Consider the following 27465-nt stretch of genomic DNA (forward strand, 5'->3'; position numbering starts at 1 on the left):
CAGCCCATGAGAGATGGGAAATTGTTACCAATGTTACATTCCTAAAGTGGACAATTAAACCATAATGTTCTGTATCATTAGAATGACATTTAGTTCCATGTACAAATATCATTGCAAGAGAATTCTGGGAAAATTACATCTAATATGGGGAAGGCGGAATCCGAATCTGGGATGAATGCGCTTAATTCTGCGTTACGGGAATGGTCCCACGCGATGCCCCACAAAAAACATGGTGTTATCAACTTACCAACATCATAGGCTTCGTTAAAAGAAAGTATAACCATTTTCATAGAGAAAGAGGTCTGCAAGTAATAAGTAGTAATGCTGCAGCCCTTTGGGGAGAGTTATAGGGCATTTTTTATTTTTTTGATCCCTGTTTCTTTCTATTATATCTCCAATATTTGAGATTTACTGTTCTTTTTTTATTCTCTGCAATCATAAAAAATAAAAAAATGTTAAAAATAAATAATAGTGTGAGTGCCGAGCCCGCGCATTTTAAGTGAAACTTCTTTGTCCTTTGTCATTGTTTTCTCACAGAAATTGTATTGGTGATGACAAAACACTATTTCAGTGACAAAACATAAAGAAGCGTGACTCAGGCGGCGCTTATACTGCGTGCGATGGCGCTTGAGAGCGGAGTGTATGAGCTTGGCCTTGGTGAACACTGGTGAGCGCACGAGCTTTCACATGGCGTCCCCGCCGCCTGCAGCAGGAGATTTGGTGCTGCATGCAGAGGCGACGGGGAGGCGTGTCGGGGGCGTGGCCATGATGTCACGGAGCAGGTCCGCCCCGCTCAAATGACCCGGCGGTCGCGTGTCAAAGACAACATGTTTTGTCTCGACGCCATGCATCGGTTGCCTCACTGCTCACGTGCATGGGCGCACCATGCACATACGCGTTGGTCTCCAGTGGTTTGCTTTTGTCGCGAGCGACGTTGCTCACGCCGTAGCAACCACTATGGACGCAGCTTTAGAACGTGCGTGCTCGGCACACACCCCCTGTTATAGCTAGTTGCACTTGTATATTTATACTAACTGTGAATTCCTCGTGTGTGTGTGTGTGTCTGTGTGTGTGTGCATCTGTGTCTCTGTGTGTCTCTGTGTGTGTCTCTGTGTGTGTCTGTGCCTCAAGTGTCAGCTGTTTCTTCTGCTGAGCGATGCTAAGCTCGTGTCGAGCTCCGGCGGTGGCTGCTATGCTCGTGTCGAGCTCCGGCGGTGGCTGCTATGCTCGTGTGCGTTCCGGCGGCGGCTGCTATGCTCGTGTCGAGCTCAGTCTGCTGCTGTGCATGCGCAGAACTCCGGCTGCTGTGCTTGCGTCAAGCTCTGTCTGCGCAGGAACGTGCGTCCGGCCGTCGCCTACTGCGCAGGTGTGCCGAGCCGGCAACGGTTCCTGCGCATGCGCGTCGAGTGTGGGAGGCCTCTTCTGCCAGCAGTGACGTCACTTCCGGGGCTGCACTTCCGTCTCCGTCAAGCCGATTTACTCCCAAGGAAAATTTTCATTTGGTAGGTGCCAGCATAGAAGTTTCACTTCAAAATTGTTTCTGTGCACCATTAAAGCTGGGCAATAGTATCATGTTTGTGCCATGCATCTATGTGCAAACGAGCAGATTAAAGCCCATGTCTACGAAGCAGTCTTCAGCCATAAGGCACCTTTTGGCGCTGGAAGACACCATGCAGACCATTGACTTCAATGCACTGTAAGGTGTCTTCCAGTGTTGGAAAGTGTCTTGTCGCAGAACACTCCTTAGTAGATACGGGCTCGCACAACATTTTTAAAGACTGGTTATGAGAAGATACTTTCGTGTTATTTTCGGCAGTGGTTCTGAGAATGGCACAGATAGTAGAAGCCATAATGATGGTTTTCTATGGGAACTTCTTAACTAGCAACTATTTTCACTAAGCAACTGGTTTTGGTACAAGCCTCATCATTCACATACTTTCTACATGCAACTTCTGAGTCAAACTTGGACTTCTTGTAAGTGCAGACCAGGCCTCTTCTTTGTTTGCAGTGGCGCTACCTACCTGTAATTTCAGCATCAGGAATTGGGCAGGGCCAATCATTTCTGAGCACACATTTTAACCCCTTCACTTTTTCCCATCTCTGGCAGTAAAAGGGTTATTGCTGCCTCCCAACCACTGATCCACCTGTCTTTAAATCCACTGTACAAATTCACTAACACACACTGATACATGTGCAGACACCGTGATGCACAAATATTAATCTACAGATTATTAATCGACACTAATACACACACAAAAGCACTGGGAAACATTGTGCGTGTGTGTGTAGCTTTTTACATGTACAAAACTGTGTACAACATCGTATATATACAACAGTACACTTTCATCAGCCTTAAACCAGATGCCTCCTGCCACCACACATCACCCCCGACAACTTAAGCCACAACTACTGTATGGCACACAAACTTTACGTGCTACCTCCAAAAGTGGTCATGCTCTGCGGAACGTTTCTGGAGGAAATCACACTCTAAAGACAATTACCAACACTATAAATTCATACTCTCCTATAATACTGCCCTCTACCTTGCAAAGAAAACCTCCTTTTCCTCATTCATACTAACTCTGTCCACTAACCCTCGATGTCTATTCACCATCTTTAACTCCCTTCTCTACCCAACTGCACCTGCACTCCCTGCCACCCTCACAGCCCAAGAGCTTGCCAACTACTTCCCAGACAGAGTCCATCAGACATCTCTTTATGTGATTCCCCCCCACACCACCTACCTCTCTTTGCACACCTACATCACCCTCAGCTCATTTCCCCCTGTGACTGAGGATGAGATTTCTGTGCTCCTCTCATCATCTCACCCTACAACTTTCCCCCTTCATCCTATTCAGTCACATAATCTCTCTCTCTCTCTCTCTCTCTCTCTCTCTCTCTCTCTCTCTCTCTCTCTCTCTCTCTCTCTCTCTCTCTCTCTCTCTCTCTCTCTCTCTCTCTCTCTCTCTCTCTCTCTCTCTCTCTCTCTCTCTCTCTCTCTCTCTCTCTCTCTCTCTCTCTCTCTCTCTCTCTCTCTCTCCTCTCTCCTCTCTCTCTCTCTCTCTCTCTCTCTCTCTCCTCTCTCTCCTCTCTCTCCTCTCTCATATCACACCCATTCTAAATAAACCCTTTCCTGACTCAACCTCCCTCTCTAACTACTTCCCTATCTTCTCCCCTTTGTTTCTAAGGCCTGGGACATAGTAAGCGCTTAGGTGCTGCTGCTCGCTCTCGCTTGCTGCCGCTCGCTCTACCAGGAGCTTTTTGCTGTCCTGGCAGAGGAGACAGCAAGCGCTTGGGAGGCGGGTATTACTGTGTGTGTGTGTCACTTGGTAGCTGTCAGTGTGTGTGTGTCACTTTGAAGTGGTCTGTGTGTTTGTGTGTCACTGGGGAACCTGTATGTGTATGTGTGTGTATGTGTGTGTGTGTGTGTGTGTGTGTGTGTATGTGTGTGTGTGTGTGTGTGTGTGTGTGTGTATATTATATAATATTTTAAAAATTTAAAAATGAAAAAAAAAAGACATGTTGTGAGAATAAATTATTTATTAACATTGTGCAACTTTGATAAATATATTCACACACATACATCATACGCACGCACACGCAGACACACGCAGACGCAGGCCGACACACGCACGTGCAGACGCGCACGCACACAACACACACACATCACACACACCACACACATACACACACACACATATACACACACACATACACACACATACACACACACACACACACACACAAATACACACACATACACACACACACAAATACACACACACACACACACACACACATACACACACACACACATACACACACACACACATACACATACACACACACACACACACACACACACACATACACACCTCTGCTGTTCTGCTGGCTCTGTAGTTACAATGCCGGACCGGCTGCAGGCCCATTGGATGGGAGCGGTCACATGACCGCTCCTCCGCTTCCCCGAGCGGCAAATTTCAAACTTGCCTGTCTCAGGGAAGTTTCTCAGCCTCCGCATGCATCAGCAAGCATGCGGAGGGAGAAACTATAGCCGCGCTGATTACAGATGCAGGAGCTTTGTGCATCTGTTCAGCGCGGCTCAGCGACACTGAGTTCACTATGTCCTGGGCCTAAGGTACTTAAGCAGCTTGTACAGTATACAGCTGCTTTACTCAATTTTTCTCCTCCAACTCCCTGCTTGACTGTTCACAATCTGGTTTCCATCCTCCACACTCCACTGAGACAGCACTAACAGAAGTGGCCAATGATCTACTCACAGCTAAGTCTAAGGGTCACTTCTCCGTACTAACTCCTGGATCTCACTGCTGCCTTTGACACCGTCAATTACTCCCTTCTCCTGCACACTCTTCACTCCATTGTCCTCCGTGACACAGTCCTCTCCTGGTTCACGTCCTGCCTATCCCACCGCTCTTTCAGTGTTTCCTTCTCTGGCGTCTCCTCCTCTTCACTCCCTCTTTCTGTTGGGTCTCTGTCCTTGGACCTCTGGTATTATCACTCTACACCTCTTCTCTTGGTCAACGAATACAATCTTTTGGCTTTCAGTATCATCTCTATGCCGATGACAACCACATTTATATCCCGTCCCCTGACCTCTCCCCCTCTCTCCTGTTCCGTGTCACCAACGGTCTCTCTGCAACCTCCTCCTGGGTGTTCCACCATTACCTGACGCTTAACATAACTAATGTTTGACTCTGCCCCCCTCCTTCATTCCTTATATTCACTCCCTCACTAAGGCTTGCCGTCTCCCGCTCCGAAATATCCCGAGGATACACCCTTTTCTCATTCACGAGGCAAATACAATTTTAATTCACTCACTGACTACTTGGCTACTGCAATCTTCTCCTAGTTGGCATTTCCCCTCGTCCATCTGTCCCAACTCCAATCCACCCAAAATGCTGCTGCCAGACTCATCTACCTCATTCACCGCTCCACTTCTGCTGCTCCACTCTGCATATCCCTACACTGGCTTCCCATATCCTTTATAATCACATTTAAAACCCAAGTTCTGACTGACAAAGCTGCCCCCCCCCTTACATCTCAGCTCTCATCCCCAAATATATCCCTAATGCCCCCTAGGCTCTGTCCATGAGATCTGCCTACAAGACTTCTCCTGCGCTGCTTCCTCTCTCTGGAATTCCCTACCACGCACCATCAGACTCTCCCCCAGCATTCAGACATTTAAAAACTCCCTGAAAACCTCACTTTTTCAAGGAAGTCTACTCACCATACCTCTAACATCCACCACCCCCTCTCCAACCTTATTGGGACCCACTGTGCGACTAGACCAAACTGCACGTTAACACCAACCTAAATGGGATCAGCGGTGCAGCTGGACCATACTCCATCCTGATGTATACTCTGTCCCACAATGAGCAGCCACTTTAACCATTGTTTCAACATTGCCCCTTATTCCCTATAGAGTGTAAGCTCTCGGGATCAGGGCTCTCATTACCTGCTGTATCTGTTTGTGCGTTTCTGCCCTTATTTGGTATGCAGCTCTGTTTATGCAATATACATGACTCTGTACCTATATTGTACCGTGCACCGGAATATGTTGGCGCTTTACAAATAAACGATAATAAAAATAAATATATTGGTGCGGCTGTGTTTAGACTATGTATGAGTGTGAATGTACATGTATTGTGTGTGTGTATCAGTGCCTGTGAGTGTTTCACGGTTTCTGAGTCTATTAATGTCAGTGTATCTGTGTCTGTATGGTTAAAAGTGTGTTTGTGTGTGTATCATGTTGTCTGTGTATCCCTGTGTCTGCGTGTGTATCCCAGTGTCTGCGCGTGTGTATCATGGTGTCTACATGTGTGTATCCCTGTGTCTGCGTGTGATTATCTCTGTGTATGCATGTGTGTATCCCTGAGTATGCATGTGTGTATCCCTGTGTATGCATGTGTGTATTCCTGTGTATGCTTGTGTGTATCCCTGTGTATGCATGTGTGTATCCCTGTGTCTGCGTGTGTGTACCCCTGTGTATGCATGTGTGTATCCCTGTGTCTGCGTGTGTGTATTCCTGTGTCTGTGTGTGTGTATTCCTGTGTCTGCGTGTGTGTATTCCCGTGTCTGCGTGTGTGTATCCCGGTATCTGTGTGTGTATCCCTGTGTCTGCGTGTGTGTATCCCTATGTCTGCGTGTGTGTATTCCTGTGTCTGCGTGTGTGTATTCCTGTGTCTGTGTGTGTGTATTCCTGTGTCTGCGTGTGTGTATTCCTGTGTCTGCGTGTGTGTATCCCAGTGTCTGCGTGTGTGTATCCCTGTGTCTGCGTGTGTGTATCCTTGTGTCTGCTTGTGTGTATCCCTGTGTCTGCATGTGTGTATCACGGTGTCTGCGTGTGTGTATCCCTGTGTCTGCGTGTTTGTATCACGGTGTCTGTGTGTGTGTATCCCGGTGTCTGTGTGTGTATCACGATGTCTGCATGTGTGTATCACGGTGTCTCTGTGTGTGTATCCGTGTGTCTGTGTGTGGATTACGGTGTCTGCAAGTGTGTATCACGGTGTCTGCGTGTGTATATGACGGTGTCTGCATTTGTATAAACATGTCTGTGTGTGTATCACTGTGTATGCATCCCTGTTTCTGCGTGTGTGTATCAGTGTCTGTGTGTGTATGTATCACTGTGTCTGCGTGTGTGTATCCCTATGTATGCGTGTGTGTATCCCTGTGCGTGTGTGTATCATGGTGTCTGCGTGTGTATAACGGTGTCTGTGTGTGTGTGTATCCCAGTATCTGCGTGTGTGTATCACGGTGTCTGTGTGTATTATTGTGTTAATGTATTTGGAGTTAGCAGCTATAAATGACAGCGGGCAGCCTTGCTTTTCATTGTGTTGCTGACCATTGTCACTAAAAGTTACCATTTGTGCTTACACTGTAGGTGCCACTAGTTGTTTCGTGCTTTGGGTTCTGCAGTGGGAAAAGGGTCTGAGATACGATGCAGAAAACGGAGAACGTGCGCGCTTTCAGAGGCAAACTGCACTAATCTGTGATGACCAAGTTATTGCTCAGAGACAACGACAATCTATTTGTAAAGGTTTAGTTCAGCACGTTCCATTCTGCTGATAGCGGGGACTTCCTGAGCAGTAACCACTGGTACAGACAACGCTTTGCACTTCAACTCATTCGCACAGAACAGACCCTTGAAGATGTTTATTATATATATATATATAATTTTTATTTGGGTAAAAGCATTTACACTGCAGTACATTTTACAGAAAAAAGAAAGGAGGAACAACAAAGCACAGGATAATGAAACAAATATCGTTAATACATCTCTTCAGTTGTTTCATACTTGTTTATGAACCCCCTTCAATCCTTCATATTTCTCCTTCTCCCCTCTCTTCCCCCTGAAGATTCTAGCAGTTTTTCTTATATCCCGTTCTTTTGATTACTATCTCACGCATAGGGTTGCCAGGCGGCTTCTCCAAAAATACTGAATACTGAAAGGTGCAACGCGCTTGAGACACACACAATCCTCTCACCTCTCCATGCTGTTTCCTCCTCTCCTTGGCCCCACCCCCAGGCTCCTAATGCCTCCTCCTGATTGGCTGCATTACCCAGCAGCAACCAATAAGGATGGAGGAAGCTGCCCAGCTCCAAGGATCCCCTGCTTCCAGAGATACTTATCTCCGTAGGGGAGGCCGGTAGCAGCTCCGGCTGGAATATGCGGGGCTATCGAAATGGCGGATTTAAAGCTCCCACGTCACCCGGGCCAATAGAAAGCAGTAACATCATCCCTTGCAGCTTCCTATTGGCCCGTGAGTCCCAGACATTTAAACCGACTGAGCTACTATCCTGCACCTACGGAGCTCTGTATCTCGGGGAGCAGGGGGTCCCCAAGAGCTGAAATTAACGAGGTTCGCCTCCAGAGACCCCTTGCTTCGATCCTATGTTCTGCTGCTTTAAAAGATCTTTTCTTGCCAAAGCTGTTATTGTTTTTTTAAATCCGACCAGAAAGGAAGCACGTGTCTCCTTTAACCTATTAAACATATCACTGCGATTAGCGCAATGGTGTACAACCCACAAGTGCACCTTTACAATGCTTTAAGCTCCGCGCTTCACGGTTCTACAAAATGAATGAGTTCTGTTTACACATTACACCACCATCATGCACAGACCTGCAAATGTTTCCCCAGCGAGGGGTTTGTACAAGAATCCTATGTAATAACGGAGGAGGCATCGTTCCCTGCTACTCCCTTTACTTTCTGCCTGGGGGAGAAAAAGAACTCACAAGAATGTGTGAAACACACCGGGGAGCGTATCTATTGCAGGCAAGACAGACACGGCAGAATGTCTAGTGCCGGTGCGGGCAACGCCAGTCCTCAAGGGCTGGTGGCCCTCGAGGACTGGAGGTGCCCACTCCTGTGGTGGTGAAAACCAAACGGCAGTATTAGTTGTCCCAGGAAAGTGGTGTAAAGGAAGGCCTGACCAAATTAGGGAAGGTAGCATGACCCGACGTCCTGAGTAGCCATGCAATGAAGCGCTTGGGAGGGGGAGGAGGGAGGGCTGTCACCCAGTGACCTACCCCTCTCATACTCTGAAAGCCTCCCCAAATGGTTCGCACCCACCCACCCCTTTTGGAGATCAGATATTTTGGGCAATGTTATGTTTTATGGTTACTGTTATGATTTTATTTTGACATGTTATATTTTATTTAAAGAAAGAGATAAAAGAGGGTATGGGTAAAGGTGTTGGTGGTATTATTACGTTTGCCACAGGTCAAGGGGTGCGGACTGGTCAGTTTTGCCCAGCTGGTTAATGTTGAGAAATGGGAGGCGTCCAAAGGATGCGCTGTTGGGTCAGCGCCAGGTGCGAAGGGCCTGGGAGTGTACTCCTGACAGGTATCCCAGGTGGTGTTAACCAAGAGTGCTCACTGGGTCATGTAGCAGACCCAGGGTCACTGGGTGGGAATCCCTACTTACCAGGTCCAGGAGTGTTGGTTTATGTTTAATAAAAGGCTATGGCCATTTTTACCCATCCAAGATGTCTATTTATTTGGGTGAATTATTAACAGAATAGGCAAGAGGTGCGGGTAAAATGGTCAAGAGAAAAAAGAGGAGGTCAAGACAGAGCCCTGGGGATATATCATGGAAAAAATAATATATATGTAACGGGTGTATCCCCCTAGTCTGACCCACCCAATCTCACATTGGCCCGTGTGGTCTAACCAGGTCCCCATTACGTGATCGTGTGTGGTGGTGCACCTGCCAGTAACAGGACTCTTGAGTTTCCCGCTTGGTGGTATTAGGGGACGTCATCAGGACAGGTAGCTGAGGTAGTGGGTACGAGTCCAACTTACATCATGTGCAGCGCCTCCACCTCATCAGGGTCTATGCTTCCGCAGGGAGATGGTCCTGGTGAGGAACTCCTTCTGGGTGCCGTCCACTGTTGAGTAATCTCACACTCACTCAGTGGGGGTTTCTTTAACAAGGGCATCTTTATTGATGAACTGATTACAGTAGACTGCCCCATGCAGCTCTCAGCTTCAGCCGCACATTCCTCCGTGCTGTCCCTTTGCCAGGTACTGCCCTCCTCAATTGGAGTGGGATCCCCTCTCCCTTCAGGGAGATCACCCCTGTGCCAGGTCCCTGGACACAGTGTGGCCTAGACAGGCTTGATTAGAATATTCGTGCCACTAGTTACAGCACTAGGGTCACGAAACTATCTTGCACTCTCAATGCAAGAACTGCTACCAATGCTTTTCAACAACACTTAACTGACAGTGTTGTGCCCTTTATACCTCAGGGGGCAGGCACATCTCTGATGTCACTATCCAGGGACTCAGAGCATGTAGCCACTCCCATCCATACAAAGGGCACCTCACCAGGGTGTGAGGGAAAACCTCCATAACTACTGCTGGCAGGCCTGTACTTACCAGGAATTACTGCCAACAGGGAAGATGTCTGCAGACCATTATTATGCATGGCTACATATATATAATACCCACCATCAGATAAGGTTGGGAAAACACTTAACCCAACTAGAAAGATTGCTTGGTACTTAAGTATATACTGACAGAGAGTAAAAAACTGGTCAAATGGTGGGATCTCTCTCTATGCCTACCGAATACATACAAATATATCTAGATATAACCCCCTTCTTTGTAAGTGCATACAGCTGTCACACATACACTGCCCCTTCTCTTGTGTGCTCAGGATGTGACTTGTGATGGACAGGGCCTCAGTCAATGACATTGGACTCAGGGTCATGCAGGGGCAGAGCTGCAGCACCCTGAGGGATCACAGGGCTGATCGGGAGCCTGCCAGTGAGCCGCACGTTTCAACACACGCTGGGTGAGGTGAACACAGGTAAACACCAGGAGAGGAGTCAAAATGGAGCAGCCATCTACAGCCACACTACAGAAGGCACACATAGCAACAGGGGGGATCCTCAGTCAGAGCCTAGTAAAGCGTTCCAAAGCATTTGCGAACTACAGGCCTGCTATGGCAATACACTGACTAAGAGCTCCAATGGTGTACTGGCACCTTTACAAAGGCCCTTATACCCAGGCGGTCGGGTGGTAACAGGGAGATATACAGGTACACAACTGCGCAACGTCTTATGGAAAGTGTTTATGTCCACATGTATTGTACAGTATATGTATTGCATGGTCCTCCCGTTTGGGGATTATATTGTTTATCCTAATGCCTAACGATAATTACCTTATAAATCTCCTTATGCTAGAAACATTACTGTAGAATGCTTCCCTTTGTCTGACCTATGGCCCTTTGTTGGGTAGTGTATAAGAGTTGCAATCTCACCACTCCGCAACGCTGAAGTCTGCTCCAATAGGACGTCTGGCGGTGTCGCTTCCGGTTACGTTAATATTCTCATTCTCTCGTTCTCTCTCTATATATGGCTCCATGTAAAAGGCTTTTCAGGCAAAAGGTGACACATTGTCATTTCCCAGAATCCCTTGCTGCAGTGGAAGCACTGTATGCTAGGTGATAATGGTTGAAAGGCAGAGTTGCAGACCTGTCTAGGACATGTAAATGTGCTCACAAGTGATATTCTTTAAAATTAAATAAATATATATATATCATGTAAATGTAGAGGTATCTGTATCGTGTTAGCCGAGCTTAATAATCAAAAACGAATAGACGATATCGTTCTGTGGCTAACGAAACCAGTGTATCTCCAAAGCTCGCACAAATAGAAGATTTTGTTAGCCACAGAACGGTATCGTCTATTCGTTTTTTATTTTATATATATATATATATATATATATATATATTTATATATATATATATATATATATATACAGTGTTCGACAATCCTATACATTTGCTCGCCCCGGGCGAGTGGATTTAACATCGTGGCGAGCTCCTATTGGCCCAAGAAGCACACGTTTGGTACTAGGTAGCGAGTGGATTTTTTTGTGTGGCGAGTAGATTTTTTGGTGATTTGTCGACCACTTTATATATATATATATATATATATATAATATATATATAGCAACTGTAAATATTACTGTATGTTCATTTGCATGTCTTAGACAGGTCTGCAACCTTGTCTTTCCCCATTATCGCCCAGCATACAGCGCTTCCACTGCAGCAAGGGACTCTGGGAAATGACATGCAAATGAGCACTCAGTGCCACTTTTTGTCTCAAGCTCGTATTACACAAGCAAATCCTCAAGCCAATGCATGCTGTTATAAACACAGCTTTTAGACAGAGGCTGGGATGAGATGCAAAGCCATATCTCATCCCAGCCTCTGTCTAAAAGCTGTGTTTATAACAGCATGTTTTTCGTTTTTACATTTTGTTTTTACATTTTCAAACCTCGGAGCAGAAGTCTAATTACAGAAAGCACAATGACAAATTACAAGAAATAGATGAAATTTTTAGGCTAATTAGGCTAGGAAGTGTGGTGATGCCAGAACCCCCCCCCCCCCCCCGCTGTGTTTATAGGGCAGTGTAGGCGGGTGGGGGGTGTTCAGCCTCCTCTTGGAGGATGTGAAATTGAGCAACAAAGGGAATTCTAGGAAAGAGAAAGCAATCCCCATATTGTTCCCGGTTTCAGCGTAATAAAACGTGGCCTTTCTCAGTGTTTTTAACGTAGGATCACAGAGGTAGAGCCTCAGAAGTCCGTTAAATTTGCACTACCGAAGTATGTAACCTCCGTTATTTTTCCTCAGTTTAACGGGTAATCCTCAAGGCTAATGATATGCAAAAAAAACGCCTGTTAGTTAACGCACATGCGCACTGGGCAAACGTTACCGCTCGTTATCAACGCCTGCGTCACTGACGCATACTCATGTGCATTACCTAAAGCTAATGCAATTATTGTCGTAATATAGATAACTTTAACATTTTTACACTTTTTTCATTATTTATAGTATACATTATTTATAGTACACATTATTTATAGCTGCAGCATCTCCTGCAGTCGCGTTGTCATGGTGACGCGACGTCAAATGATGCCACGACGCTGCAGGTGGAGGGCCTCCCTCCAGGGAATAGCCCGGGACGGTATGGACCTACAACCCACCTCTGGTTCTGACATTCAGGAGACATTGCAAGTGTCAGAACACTAATGACCCTTCTAACATTCAGGGAACATCGGGTCTTTTGCTTGTGTCCAGGGCTAACTGCGAAAAATTAGCTTCAAAATATAAAAATAAGTAGTGTTTCTTTGCCGCATTTAAAAAAAGATCTGCATTTATTAACAAAAAACTCTTTCTGCTTTTTTTTCACCACTAAAATGTCTATAAAAGAAAGAAAGAGATAGGGTTAGTTTGTAAATACAAAAAGTTGTGGTATTGTGGGTGTGAAAATAAATAAAACAGTGACACCCTGGGCGTTGATACAGGCATACCCTGCATTAACGTACGCAATGTGACCGGAGCATGTATGTAAAGCGAAAATGTACTTAAAGTGAAGCACTGCCTTTGCCCCACTAATCGATGCATGTACTGTACTGCAATCGTTATATACGTGCATAACTGATGTAAATAACGCATGTGTAACAGGCTCTATAGTCTCCCCGCTTGCGCACAGCTTCGGTACAGGTAGGGAGCCGGTATTGCTGTTCAGGACGTGCTGACGGGCGCATGCGTGAGCTGCCGTTTGCCTATTGGGCGATATGTCCTTACTCGCGAGTGTACTTAAAAGTGAATGTCCTTAAACCAGGGTATGCCTGTATACAGTAAGGAGTGGTAGTCTGGACCCCCTATTACTATCACACGGAGAACAAACATACCGTATGCCTCTGTCGTTTTTCTTCTCGAGTTTATTTTGAATAGTTCCGACAGGAAACATATGCACATTTCGACCTGCTGATGTTCCATTTTAAAAGGAGTGGAAAATAATGTTGAGATTTAAGAATCAGAGACTGAGGCCGACATTAGAAACTGATAACACTGACCTGCGAGACTAACATCACGGTTTTACACCTTGGCTTATTTTCTCTTCACTGGTAAATATCTTGAATGGCGTTGGAGGGCGATAGTCTCTTGTTGCCGGCGCTGCACAGTTCAACCACTTCCTCTTCTAAGCGACTTCTGTCTTAAAGAAGCAATACTACTTCCCCACATTTTTTATTTTCTTTTGTTAATATCTGTATATGTAAAGCATGTGATAATTCTACAGTCTTACCAAAGCTGGCAATCGTTTGGTGCTCCTATTATAAATGCCAAAATCCTGATTGTTTGCCTAACATAATGGTTGCTTCAATCAGTGCAACTCTGCAGCTACAATGTATCCTGATGTTACTGAGATAAGATTATCTATAGTTACAGTTTCTAGCTCAAACTGCTGGGACCATTGCTAACAAATTATCCCAAACAAGAAAGATCTTGCACTACTGAGGAGGTGGGCTAAACCTTCTATAGAAACCAAAGGATGCTTTAAAACTCATTAAAAATTACATTAAGTGTTGAATAAAAACAAAAAAACATTATTATCTAATACTACAGAACTGATTAAAAAACCCCATAAGATTTCAAATGTTTTGCTTGCTTCTTTTTTGATTGACTGGGCTGATTTAGGATAGCAAAGAAGCCTGTGGTCAAAAGGCCCAAATGAGTGAAAATGGCGTACTCTAAATCAGATAATATATGAAGTTACAAAGATTTGGACCTCCACGGACCATAAATGGGGGATCTGGACCCAAAAATTAAACTGTAATGTGAAATCACAGCATTTTTAGCTGTGGGACTCCATTGATGTCAGTGGAAGATACAGTATGTATCACCGTTTCTAGGCTGCAAAACTGCACTCAATGTATCAAAGCAATACATTCAATAACATCAGACAGGACTTTTTTCTTTGATAGTCTTGGGTGGTGGGCTCTCCCCACCCCTGATTTTAACCTCCCTTAAACTTGACATATTCAATTGACCATTTACCTATGTTTGGACATAAGTGTAAATACTTTTATCACCACTTCTAATCTGTGTGTATATGTCATATAATAATAATTATTATCTGCCGATCATTTTTCCAATCAATCAAATCCAGCTGGGTTCCAATCTCCATCCAATGCCTGGAGGAGGCAGTGAGGGCTGACGTCTGCATAGGGGTAAAAAGTACTGCATTTCTTCCATTTTGTATCCAGATCTCCTGCCTGGAAAAAAAGACGGGATTGCATAATTACCAATAATGTGACATTGTTTGTACTGGGATTGTTAAATCATTGCCTTCCGTATTGTGCAACCCAGTTCACTTTTCTATTTTTAGTAGTGATACACAGTGCTCATTTGCATGGCATTACCCAGAATCCTTGGCTGCAGTGGAAGCATTGTTCGCTAAGCGATAAAGGGGAAATACAAGGTTGTAGACCTTGTAGATAGTGCTTTTTTATATTTACTATTTTTGGTGAAAGTCTGTCAGCATTCGGAGGTGACATTTCCAAAGCAGATAAAGACGTTTTTTGCTTCTTTTTTTTTAAACTCCACCCCTCTGACTATTTTGTTTTACCAGGTGGGGAAGCAGGGGGTCCCCGGGCACTGAAACATATTTCTTTAATTTCCAGGAACCCCATGCTTCCAGAGGTTCTTATTGGTAATAGCAGGGTGTTTCAGTTCTCCAAGGGGAAGAAAATGGCGTTGTAAATCACCGCCAGCGTCACGTGGGCCAATAGGAAGCAGCATTGTCATCCGACGAGCTATGATGCCCGCGTGAAGCAGAGGATTTAAATACCAGCATCTCGGGAACTAGTGGTCACCGAGCTGAAAATAAACAGTGAAAACTGGAATATCACTACTGAAAATTTCAGCATCTCATACAGGAATACACATTTTTAATAAAATATTTAAACAATATTATTGTTCAACAATGACTATTATTAATAAACCTTTAAAAAAAAATTATTTTTTAACCAAAGTGTTTGGTTTGTGTACACTGTTGTGTTATAGTAAATATTCACACAAGCAGTAGTAAGATCGAATAACGGATATCCTGAAACCCCGACCTGTTGGGCAGGGGGGGAGAGAGGACTGGAGGTGAGCACCCCTGGCTTGAGCAACCTGATATTTAATGGACCATAAGACTTAATTATGTAAATAAAATTCAATAATACCCAAATGTTACTAAAGAAGGAAAATCAGGCAAGCGTCCCCTCTATTGCAGCAGTGACTGATTACTCCGTTCAAGACTATTTTCTCCATCTCACCAGGTAGCACACAGTCGGCTTGGAAGCTGTCGGGAGTGACCAGCGCTACTGAAGAAGCGAGGATTCTGGGAAGTCCTCCATGCAGCTGTGCAGACTCTGGTGTCGTGGTGGTCCACTCCCTCATTTGGGGGGGGGGGGGAAGAGGGGGGAGTTGAGAGAGAAGAGATAGAGAAGTCTGGAGGCCTCATTCTTGGGGTAGATGCAACGCTCTGTGCACCTCTCCCAGACATTACCCAGAAGATTCCGCGAATCATTCCAAAAGGGGCTGGTGAAATGTATTTAGGCCGTAACCTGCCTACCCCTTGTCGAGAATGCTCATTTAAAAAAAAAAAAAAAATGCTTTAAAATTGTATAATTCAGCCCTGAGAACGTTGCTTTTAACTTCCAGTTGGATATAATACTTTACTTCTTTCAGTAAATACAATGTATTCTGTGACATGTAATATTATGCCCATTATAGCTTGGTCTACAGGCCTAAATTTGCAAAGCCAATATATGGTGATATCACCAACAAGAGAAGTTGTTGGGAGTGGAAATGCTCTTATTTCAGCCCATCCTACTAAATGTTAGGCAAGATTGGTGCTTTAAAGCCAATTCTTATTTTCGTGCCAACGTCCAGCTTTATTGTAAAAGTTTTTGTTGCTAAACGAAAAAAAAAAGCAGAAGTGTATTTAAATATCTTCCCCATGTCCCCAAACTTCCTTCATTAACACCCTTGTCACACAGCAGCCAACCTGCAGCTAAGGATTCTGGGTAATGACCCAATGGTAAAAGTAGGCCCTCCCAGTCTTAAATAGGCATGTTTGTGATGTCCGCAGATTCTGATTCCTGGACTTCGGAATAGCTGCAAATGTTTTACAAAGTGGGAGCGATCTCTAAGGAGTAAACTGGACCATGTTGCAGTGTTCAGAAATTGAGACTGTAATTTGTACACTAATTAGTTAGACACCCAGTGGTCAAAGTGCGATAGTTTATATATTTTCCTGAAATGTACAGAATTGTGTTAAACCTGAAAACAAGGTTTAAAGAGCTTTAGCAAACCTGTATGTACTTTAGAAATTCCTATATAGGCGCTGCTGTACCGGGAGACCTCAATTTACACCACGAAACCAGTTAAATTATTTTAGAGAAATGTATGTAAAAACTAGGTTTTCAAAATGTCTCAAACTACGGTGCATCTTTTACATGTCTGTAGTAACCACATTTAATAAGCAGTGGCTTATTTCTATTATACTCAAACTCATCATCAATTGCAAGACAAGCCAACCGTGATAAGTAGCTGTGAAGGTTTTATAAGGGTGAACTCCCTCACCACCCCAAATCTTATTATAATGTTGCTGATGGCCCCTGATATTTAAAGTATACAGAAAACAGTTATTGGGCAAGTTCACCCCTCCCCAGAATAGCTTAAGGAGCACCAAACCCTCTACCCCCCCCCCCCCACAAAAAAACTCAAAATCAATGTTTTTTTAAAAAAAAAACAAACTTGGGGTTTATTGATTTAAACTGCAAACAGTCGTTACAAAAAGCTTTTTTCTTCTTCTCCTTTTTAATAAATTTGCACACAAAAATAGTGAACAGTAACAAGAAAAAAGGAAAAAAAATACATTCATTTGATTTTTATTTTTAGTGCCAGTCCCATCATTCACTTCAACAAGGAAAACGCAGATATTGGAACCAAGAGACAATATGCGGCTGTTTGGAATGTCTTCAAAAACAGGCACACTAAGGTTTCATTCTTAGCCCTCCCCAAAGCAATACAAAAACAGGCCAAATATTAAATGTACTGTTTTACAGTACAACATGCCTACCGCTTCTATAGCCCAGCTGTAAAACTAAAGGGCTTAGGGGAGAAATATATACACATACATACATACATACATACACACACACACACACACGTAAGGCAGTAACCAGATTAAACTCAATTTGCAGTCTAACAAAAAGGAGGGGGAAAACACGGTCTAAAATAAATAATGCAACACCGTTTTTGCATTTTTTTTTTTTTAAATTAAATTTTCATTTTGTAAAATAAACAAAAAAAAAAGTGTAAAGTTACAAAACAAAATGTCATTGTAGTATAATATATTAAACTGTGGAAAAAGAGAAAAAAATAACCATTAAAATAATAAAAAAAAAAAAAGGCTTCACAATCTTAAGATTAATATGGAAGACCATAATTTAAACATAAAAGAATATATTCTATGGATTTATCATCCTGATAAATATGAAACAAACAAAAAAAAAACAAAACAAAAAAAAAAAGCATAATGTTCGGCAATAAATACGTTTTTTTTGATAAGTTAAATAAGCTTTTTTTTATATTGTTGTGCAGTGACAAGCAAAAATGTTGCTCTCCAATTTTTTTTTGAAAGTTATACAAAATTAAAAACCCAGAAAAAAAAAAAAAAAAAAAAGTAAAAATAAATTGACGTGAGAGCTCTAATGAAAAGCCTTAAAAAAAAAAAAAAAAAATATGAGAAGGACTCTAGAGCAAACCATTAAAGCTATGACAATCTAATGTTTACATTTTAAATTCTTTTCTCATGGAATGAATACGTTAACACAAAAGATCTCATGTTTGGAAGGGAACTTGTAGCACCAAAATCGAAAGTCTTTTTCATAGTCCATCTGGCTTCATGCAACTCCATTCCAGTTCCACTAGGTCACAATCTTAAATCCATTCTTGACTTGTACGGGCGAAAAAACGCTTCTAGGCAAAAAAAAAAAGTTGGATGTGAACATTGTCCTTGTGCCATTTGACCAGCAGATACCTAACACATGGCAAGGAGAAAAATAAGCACATTGGGAATGATTATGGAAGAATGTTGATATTTGAGGTGCCACTAGAGGGAGTTGTTGCCTATTGGTGTACGTCTCTATGCAATGCTCAGAAATTATGGTGACCAGCGATGCCCTCTAGGAGATACAGTAGAACAGTCACAGTGGGAAGATAAAAAGGCACTATTCATTCTTGTAAACTGTATTGTCGTTGTGGTTATTTGGCACTTTCAAGGGTTGAGCCAAAGAGACAACTGTAGGCAAGTGGACCGATATTGGTGTCAACTTCTGTCCCCTTTTCTTGAGATCAGTTCAGCTTAACATTATGATGGGAAGGTGGGGAGAAGACAGTGGGCCCTTAGTTTAATCATCAGAGATAGAAAGTCTGCTGAAGATGGGAAGACGTTTAGTGGTGTCAAGGATAGGGGAGTCTGAACCACTGCTGGAGCTGCTCAGGTAGCCTTCTTGGTCAGAGAGGGAATCTTGAGGGCTCGGGGCAGATTCAAACATATGAGGGGACTCAGACATGGGTCGAAAGAGAAAGGTAGTGGGAGAGCCAGGAGCATTGGAGTTGCTCAGAGGCATTCCCATGGTTGGAGCAAACAAGCTGGCCAGCTCCTGGCTGGAGAAGGTGAAAGGGTTGCTGGCACAGTCAGGCAAGGTTGGAGAGTTCATCAGGTCTTCAGTGCTAAGAATGGGTGGAGGGGTGATTGAGGTTGGGCTGTCCAGCAGACCGTTGGTAGTAGGGAAGCCAGCGAAACTAAAGCTATGTTGGAGCCTGGGTCTCTCCATCTTAGAGGAAGAGAGGGAGAACAGTGCTTGGTCCCGTCCTGACACCAAGCGCCGCTCTTCTGCGTTGTGGATGAAGTGGCACCTTGGTCCATAAGGACAAAACCCAATCGTATGGAAAGTGCGACACAGCTCTGTCTTGTACTTGGGGTGCCTAGTCAGGCTTCGCAGCTCATGGATCCCATGGGCAAACTGGCACTTGTCGCCATACTTGCAGGAACCGTTCTCCTCAAAAGGGCGGCACAGCTCTGTCTTGTAGCGACTGGAGTTCACCTGCCCCCCAGGCTTTTGGAGTAGCCTCTCCCCATTCTCTGAGAAGGAACGGTCTCGGAATTTGTTCTCTTTGTTACCCATGGCAGTAGAGGGTTCCATCTTGAGGCTGTTGAGGAACTGGTTCTGATTGAACTTGGAGTTAGGCAATGTAACAGAATGCCTCCTGGAAAAGCCCACCATGGATGGAGTCCCCACTGCTTTTCTGTCCATCAGAGAGATGTTTGTAGTTGTTGGGTTGATTATATTGTTGTTGTAGTTCAACATTTTGTTGCTCTGTGGATAAACATGTGAAAAGTGTGTAAGCAGCTACACAATACTAGTGCAAACAACAACATCACAACCTTGTGCAAGACAAGGACAGTCAAATACAGTAATGGACATTCAGTAGTCAAAATAAAGAACCAACATCTTGTTTTGAACAGACATCCCTCATTAAAAACAAAATCCCTGTATTCCACTCTCACAGCATAACCATGGATTTAAAGTCCAAGCTGTATACTTCTGTTCAAAAGAATAATGCATTCCTGTACAGTATTGAAACACAGTCAAACCTTTTTAACACTGCATGGTGCTTTTAGAAGCGATGGGCGCCCCCAATTATAAATATACACACACGTTTTTTGTTTTTGTTTTTTTAAATCGACTAAAAACACAAATGTGAATAGTACCAAAATGTGGATCTGTTTGTAGAACTATTACAAATACAAAATAATAAACTTGGTTACTTGGGGGGGGGGGGGGGGGGAGGAGGGGAGAGAGGAGTGCTTACTCCCCCTACAATGAAGAGAACTTGAGAGAATTCCTTCACAAACAAAAGCTTATGCATTAAAGAAAACCTGGAATGGATTATTACACTAGTGCCACTGTTATGTATAAAATCACAAAAACATGCACCTGGTTGTTTAGTAAAAGACAGTATATTATTCATAAGCAATTATAAGATGTTTTTCAACCATAGGGGGGGAAAAAACCCCAATAGTTGTTTGTGGATACACGAAAGCATAAAACTTTACAAACATAGTGTGAACTGCATTTTAAAATTATACACTTAATAGAGTTAAAAGCAAGTTTGTACAGGTATTTAATAACTCATAGCAACTGCATTTAAGATGTAAAGAGATTTTCTGTTAAATAGAAATGCAGCAACTGCCTTGGGCAAACTTACAGCAGTACAGTACTGTATATACTTCTGCATAGTTGCCACACACTTATTTAGAACAAAGAAATGTAAAAGCAGGGCTGTAACTAGATATGCAAGGGGAATATATACATACTGTACAATGTGGATTCCTGAACTTTTCCTTCAGCAACTTTAATACTTGTACAAAAGTGTACTTTCTGCAAATAGAAAACTTGCACTTACACTGGCCACGCTTTCTAAAATGTAGAGCCAGCTTTTCTAACATTATAAAGGGGATGTCGTGGTGCAAGTGCAAATAGTGTGTGTGTCATATATATATATATATATATATATATATATATATATATATATATATATATATATATATATATATATATATATATACACATATATACACACAGAAATTGAGGGGGCTAGAGATTAATGTGGATATAGAATTAAAAATAAATTTGCCATAACCAATTAAAATGATCAGTGTGCAATGCATTCCCAGTGACACCCTTACTTTGCAAAGCATTGACAGTTCTTCTAACGCAAAGTTACAGGAGGGGAAAAAGTTGCAGTTCCAGCAGGAGTGCATGAAATAGAAGTAAAAAAACTAATACCAGATCTGCAGGTCTTCACAGCAAAAAAAGTCTGGCTTTCAAGTAGGAAAAATAATGCATTTACCCAGCATGAAGCAGCAACCTTACAAGTTATTAAAGTTAGCATTACAAAACTATGCATCCAACATCACAAAGATCTCTCACTTGTTTAATGATGTTGTTTTGCAGTTTTAAAGGAGGAAATAGTTTGTGTCTGTCATAGAAACATTTAGGATGAAACCCCTAGAGATCTCCCCTATGCACACAAACTGCACAACTTAAAACCCCATTCTCCCCCCCAAGTATAAGTCATGCATGTTATGTTGCATTTACCTTGCATAATACATCACTTAAGTCGAAAATAGAAGGGGACATCAGAGCTGTAGACATCTTCAGACTTCAGATCAACCTCTTGCAATAAGTTAAAAAAAATTAAAAAAAATAAAGTCAGTGTCTTGCAAGTAAAGGCTCCAGTCTCCTTCATTCAGAGAAAATATTTGTGTGTATTGTAATGTTCCTTATTCTTTCCTTTTTTTTTGTTTTGTTTTTTTTGCCCTTCTTGTATAAATCCCTCTGATTCTTCTTTCAGCAACTTGCTAGTCTTATAAAGTTTCTGCCTCTCAGATGGGTGGAGTTTTAACTCATTTAAATAAGGAAGTTAAAAAAAAAGAGGATCAAGTGGGTGGGGAAAGGGGAGAGAGAGAGAGAAGAAAAAAAAAAAAAAAGTTGATTGACAAGAAGATTTAATTTCCCTCCCATGTGCTCAGACTTATAAAACTTTCAAAAGGAAGGAGAGGGACAGAAAGAAGAGAAAAACTACTATAAAACGAAAGAACTTATTTTTAAAGGGGGGATTGCTTTCTTCTTAGAAGATCCTTCATGTTTAAACAGCACATGGAGTTTTTAAGCAGTGCAACTATTTTTGCCACATTTATTAAAAAAAAAAAAGCTAGTTTTTAAGTTTTTTGCAAAAGCGTTGATATCCCTATTGCACACATATTTGAGATGTGACTCATTATACAAACTACATGCTTTTTTTTCACTGCTTTATCAAGTTGCAACAACAAAAAAAAGGCACCACATGCACAAGAAAGAGAGGGGGGAGAAACTTTTTCTTTTTCTGTGGATTTGCTGAGCAAAGTAAAGATTTCAGCATTTCTGCAATGCTTTCCAGCTGGGATCAATTTGAATCTGGTGTGGGCATGTTTTAAATAAACTGATCAGTCAAAAGACCTTGTGCAATATTTAATTTATTTGTGCAAGTGAGTTCTTAACTTTGAAGAAAGCCCTAAATGACTCAATGTTTTTTTTTATTATTATAAAAGCACTTGGTTTGGCTATTTTAAAAATGATTCTTTTTTTCCCCCTGATCATGTCCCCTGCTAAGTTTCCAACATGCTCTTCTCTCTACATTTCTCCAGGGCTGTCAATGTACTTTAATCCTATTGGGATTTACCGTGCATAGTGAATGCAGCAGATGTGTGTTCAAATACACCAGGTTTCATTTCACTGTTTGCTTAAGCCTTCTTCCTCTCCCTCCCTCTTTTTTTTGGCGGGATTAACCCCTGAAATTAAAAGTAACTCATTTTTTTCTCTCCTTGATAAACCTACATTATATGAACACCAGTTAAAAGCGCTATATTTATATATATATATTTTTCTTCTATGCTCTGTGTGCACTGTATGAGCAGCAAATGGAGACATGCAATGGAAAGATTGAGGTTACATCTGCAACAGGAAATTGTATTTTTGTGACTTGTGTTTTTATGATCATCCTCCACTTTATACTTTCCATTTGTACACTGAAAGTTGGACATCACAAATCTTCACTGTTTGTTCCATAACACTTGATCCATTGTGTGTGTGTGTGTGTGTGTGTGTGTGTTCAAGTACTTTTTCCATTCCAATGTTAATTGTCACCTTCATTAGAAGCACGTCTTTAGCACAAGGACACACCAAACACATCTTATTATGCCAAACACACACTTTAATTATGCATCAACCTTTTGAATATTAAATATCATCCTCTGAATGTATATTTGCAACAGCCAGAGATGTACTGTACTAATAGATATGTTTATTAACACTGCATTCCAGCACTATGCAAAATGATATATGATCTTTTCAAGCCCTGTAACTTATTTTTGTTATGTTATCAGGCATCAGCTTTCCAGTGAAAGGTTACTTTTCTGCTGTGGGAGGGGCTGTGAAATAACATTTACTATCATTCAATACTCTCAAACTAAACTCACTTATTTAGAATGTCATATGCTATATGAATGGGGTATAGTAGGTCTAAATAATGCTGGGGTGTTACTATCTGCATGTGGGGACCTGAAAGTTTGCACAGGAGTTTTTGCACTAGTTCTACAATCCAGCAGCAGTTGTTATACTATATACTATACTTTTACTACAAGCAAAACTTGTTATGTTGCCATGTTTTTATTTGTCATATACATAATTCAGATGTTTCCCTTTATAGATTGTAAACATCTAGCGTCCAGTGCAACATGCATGTGAATGAATACTGTTCAAAACGAATATTGCATGTACTTTTAGTTTCTAATATATATATATATAGTTACATTACATAGCACTGGTTGAAATACTATTTATTAAAGACCATACAAATGATGCAGAAATAGCTGTACATTAGCTTTTAATGGTCCATGTCTTGAGGTTATTCCAGCTTCATAGGAACACAGCAGAAGATGTAATTAATTCCAGAGCATTGTGACGAATTTAGGACTCTCTTTTGCATGAATCCAGAGAGCTTGTGTGTTTCCCCCAAAGGAGCACAAAGCAACTGAAATTCTCTGCAGTGCATGGGGAGAGAAGCATGGAGAGGAGGCGGTGTCCTTTCTCCAGCTCAATGACGTCACTGGAGTGTCAGTCATTTATTGCACTGACCTTATTATGCTGCAGAGCCCTACAGGGACTCCGCCTAATGCATGGGGGAGGGAGTAGGAGGGGAGGGAGTAGGAGGGGAGGGAGGGGAGGGGAGGGAGAGATCTTTGTCTTCAAGACAAGAGTAAAAAATTAAATAAAAAAACAAAAAAAAAACCAGATGCAATAAATCTACATGGAGAGCACCAGGGAGCAGCTTTGTGAGCAGAGTTTCAAACCAGGGCTGGACAGGTTATTAGTGGCTAGAGATGACTAAGTTTAAACCTCAAACAGCAGAACATGGATAGTGGGTCCCAGAGAGGCAGGGATGTCCAGGGACCACAATCGGTGACATTTGGGCGATCTGGAAGAAAATAAAAGTGATATTAAAGTCTATGAAATGCTCGTGTTACAAATCAGTGAGAGCCGACGTCTGCCTCATATACTCGTGGTGTTGGTTCAGGCCGCGCCGTACACAAAGTAGTGGTACTGTGTCCGAGGTCAAGAAATTCTACCATTTTTGGGACAAAGTACGTTGGCCTAATTTTAGCAAAGTATACGTTTTTAAATCAAAAAGAGTCAGCGCTGGTAAAATAAACCTTTCTGTTTTTTTTTTTTGTTGTTCCACAAGGAAGTGGAACTGCAGACTTCGAAATATACAGTTCCTATATTTATTGGCGTGAGTGCATGCTGGCAACATCACAGCCTTTGAAGTGGGTGAAATCTAGAGGCAACTCCCTGTGAACTCGAGGAAGTTCTCTAGCCCCCTCACCCCCCTCCCCAATAGACTGCAAGCTCTTAGGGGCAACGCATTTTCTTTCCTACTGACTTTGTTACACATATTGTATTACAATTCCCTGTACTGTGTTGTCTCTTTGTAAAGTGCTGAGTACACTTTGGGACGCTATGTAAAGAGCTAAATACATACAAATGTAGTTCAACTGAGCCCCTCTAAGGGGTTAACCCGTCCGTGGGTATATGTCAGGGACGGGCAACTCAAGTACTCAAGGGCCACCAACAGGTCAGGTTTTCAGCATATCACTGCTTCAGCATGGGTGGCTCAGTCTTCAACTGCACCACCTGTGCTGAAGCAGGGATATCCTGAAAATCTGACCTGCTGGTGGCCGGGGAGGCCTGGAGTTGGCCACCGCTGGCATATCTGCTTCCTCTCCCGGGGAGGGTGGGTGCTGATGTTTACAAGCTCTGCGCCCTCTGACCCACACTGTAATTTAAACCCTTTTTTTATAATCGCAACTTTTGAAAACGTAATTTTCAGGGACTTTCCGAAGGGCTCGCACGACTCCGGACTCCGGCGACGTTTCATCAGCTCTAAAAATAAAATTAAAAAAAGGGGGGCGCCGAGGGGTTAAAATATCCCTCAGGCCTTCCTCTTCTTCATTGTCTTCAGCTCCTCCCCCACTTTTAAAAAAAAAATCTTAACTCCTTCCCTTCTGCAAGCCTTTTCTGAGCCACCATTTGCCCTAGATTTGCAATCCTCCCCCCTGGCCTTTGTATATGTTTGAGCTATCTCACAAGTGGGTATAATGGATGTAGTGCACTGCAGGGGGTTATTTAGTCTCTGCTGGGGGGGAGGAGATTTGTTGCTTCTATACTAGAACATTTTAATTCTTTAATAGCAAGGCCAGGCTGGTAATCCATGTGGTGACTGACAGAGAAACGAGGGAGTTTTATCGGCAGAGGTGCCCTGCCTGTGTGTGAATGTGTAGTACACATGCACACATTACACACACGCACACATTACACACACAGTATATTTGTACAGGGCTATTAGAGAATACATTCTTATGTCCGATGAGAGAGAGAGCACTCAGAGTTAAGTCAGCAAAACAATGTATTGAAACAGACACAAAAATCCGACGTTTCGATGGAATATTATATATTAATATTATATATATAAATCATTGATCGGGGAGGCTTTCATGTATATATATATATATATATATATATTTTTAAGCCTCCCCAACCAATGAAAGAAGTGTGTGTATATATATATATATATATATATATATATATATATATATATATATAGAATCCAATGCACAGCCGGCACACCATATGCAAGTAAATAAGTTTTGGTGCTTATCCCATAAAGCAATAACAGACCATACGATACCGGTTGCAACACGACATCAAGGGACAGCACGCAGGTAAGTAAATCAAAAATGTTCTATATTTGATAGAAGACACAAAAACCGACGTTTCGGTCCCCCAGTGGGACCTTGAGAAAGGTCCCACTGGGGGGACCGAAACGTCGGTTTTTGTGTCTTCTATCAAATATAGAACATTTTTGATTTACTTACCTGCGTGCTGTCCCTTGATGTCGTGTTGCAACCGGTATCGTATGGTCTATATATATATATATATATACATATATACATATACTATATATACACACACACCTGTATGTGTGTGTGTATATAATATATATATATATATACAGTGGTTGACAAATCACCAAAAAATCTACTCGCCACACAAAAAAATCTACTCGCCACCTAGTACCAAACGTGTGCTGCTTGGGCCAATATTTACTCGCCCGGGGGTTAAATCCACTCGCCCGGGGCGAGCAAATGTATAGGTTTGTCGAACACTGTATATATATATATATATATATATATATACACTGTATATATGTGTGTCTTCGATGGTAAATACCTTCTGCTGCAACTTTTCACTGTTCAGAGTACAAGTTATATATATGGGATATCACACACAAAGTGAGCAGTTAGATCAGCTCTCCTCTGTTTCAGATTTCCATGTTTACAAAGTAACTTTTCAACTATGTATGATGGTCGGAAAAAAGCATCAATCACCCAGCCTGCTTCTACATTCCTGACCTGTTTATTTCCCTCTTAGGTCAGACTGAACATTTAATATTCTTATTGTCTCTGTAAATCTCCCAACACCCTATGTAGATTGCAAGCTCTTTTGCTCAGATTATCCTCTGCTTCCTACACCTACCTATTTGACGCACGTATGCCAGTTTTGTGTTATATGTCTATGTAAAGCGCTGCATTGACACAGTGCTATATAAAGGTATACATACATATATGTGCTGCTGAGCTGGACTCAATCCTAAAACAGTAGGTATAGTATATATATGTATGTATATATGTGTGTGTGTATATATATATATATATATATATATATATATATATATATATATATATATATATATATATATGTATATATATGTGTGTTGTTCACATGTTTGCACAAAGATGCCTACAGCAATCCAACAACTATTAACATATTGAGGTGTTTATTGGCGTAGTGCTTTCTCTGTATTGCAATTCCAGCACAGGTGGGGTTTGGACTGTAACATAACCCCAGATCAGGTGATTGAATGAGTC

The 27465-nt window shown here is 42.3% G+C and overlaps 1 protein-coding gene across 1 annotated transcript; it reads right to left on the minus strand.

The window, feature by feature from the left end:
* Positions 1-17107: 17107 nt before the first annotated feature.
* Positions 17108-21834, minus strand: ZFP36L1 (ZFP36 ring finger protein like 1). Its single transcript, XM_075613502.1, has 2 exons — positions 21539-21834; positions 17108-19753 (listed from the first exon to the last, which is right to left on the minus strand). The coding sequence occupies exons 1-2, from the start codon at positions 21593-21595 to the stop codon at positions 18782-18784; spliced, it is 1029 nt and encodes a 342-aa protein (XP_075469617.1). The 5' UTR covers positions 21596-21834; the 3' UTR covers positions 17108-18781.
* Positions 21835-27465: the final 5631 nt, after the last annotated feature.

This window comes from Ascaphus truei, chromosome 9, assembly GCF_040206685.1.
Source record: "Ascaphus truei isolate aAscTru1 chromosome 9, aAscTru1.hap1, whole genome shotgun sequence".
Classification (NCBI taxonomy): domain Eukaryota; kingdom Metazoa; phylum Chordata; class Amphibia; order Anura; family Ascaphidae; genus Ascaphus; species Ascaphus truei.

What these genes read in the sequence shown, in the direction of transcription:
- ZFP36L1 (XM_075613502.1), bottom strand. Translation starts at nt 21,595, where the DNA reads ATGTCTACAGCTCTGATGTCCCCTTCTATTTTCGACTTAAGTGATGTA. An exon ending in TAAGTGATGTATTATGCAAG is followed by an intron (nt 19,754 to 21,538) that starts GTAAATGCAACA and finishes GTTTATCCACAG; the next exon opens with AGCAACAAAATGTTGAACTA.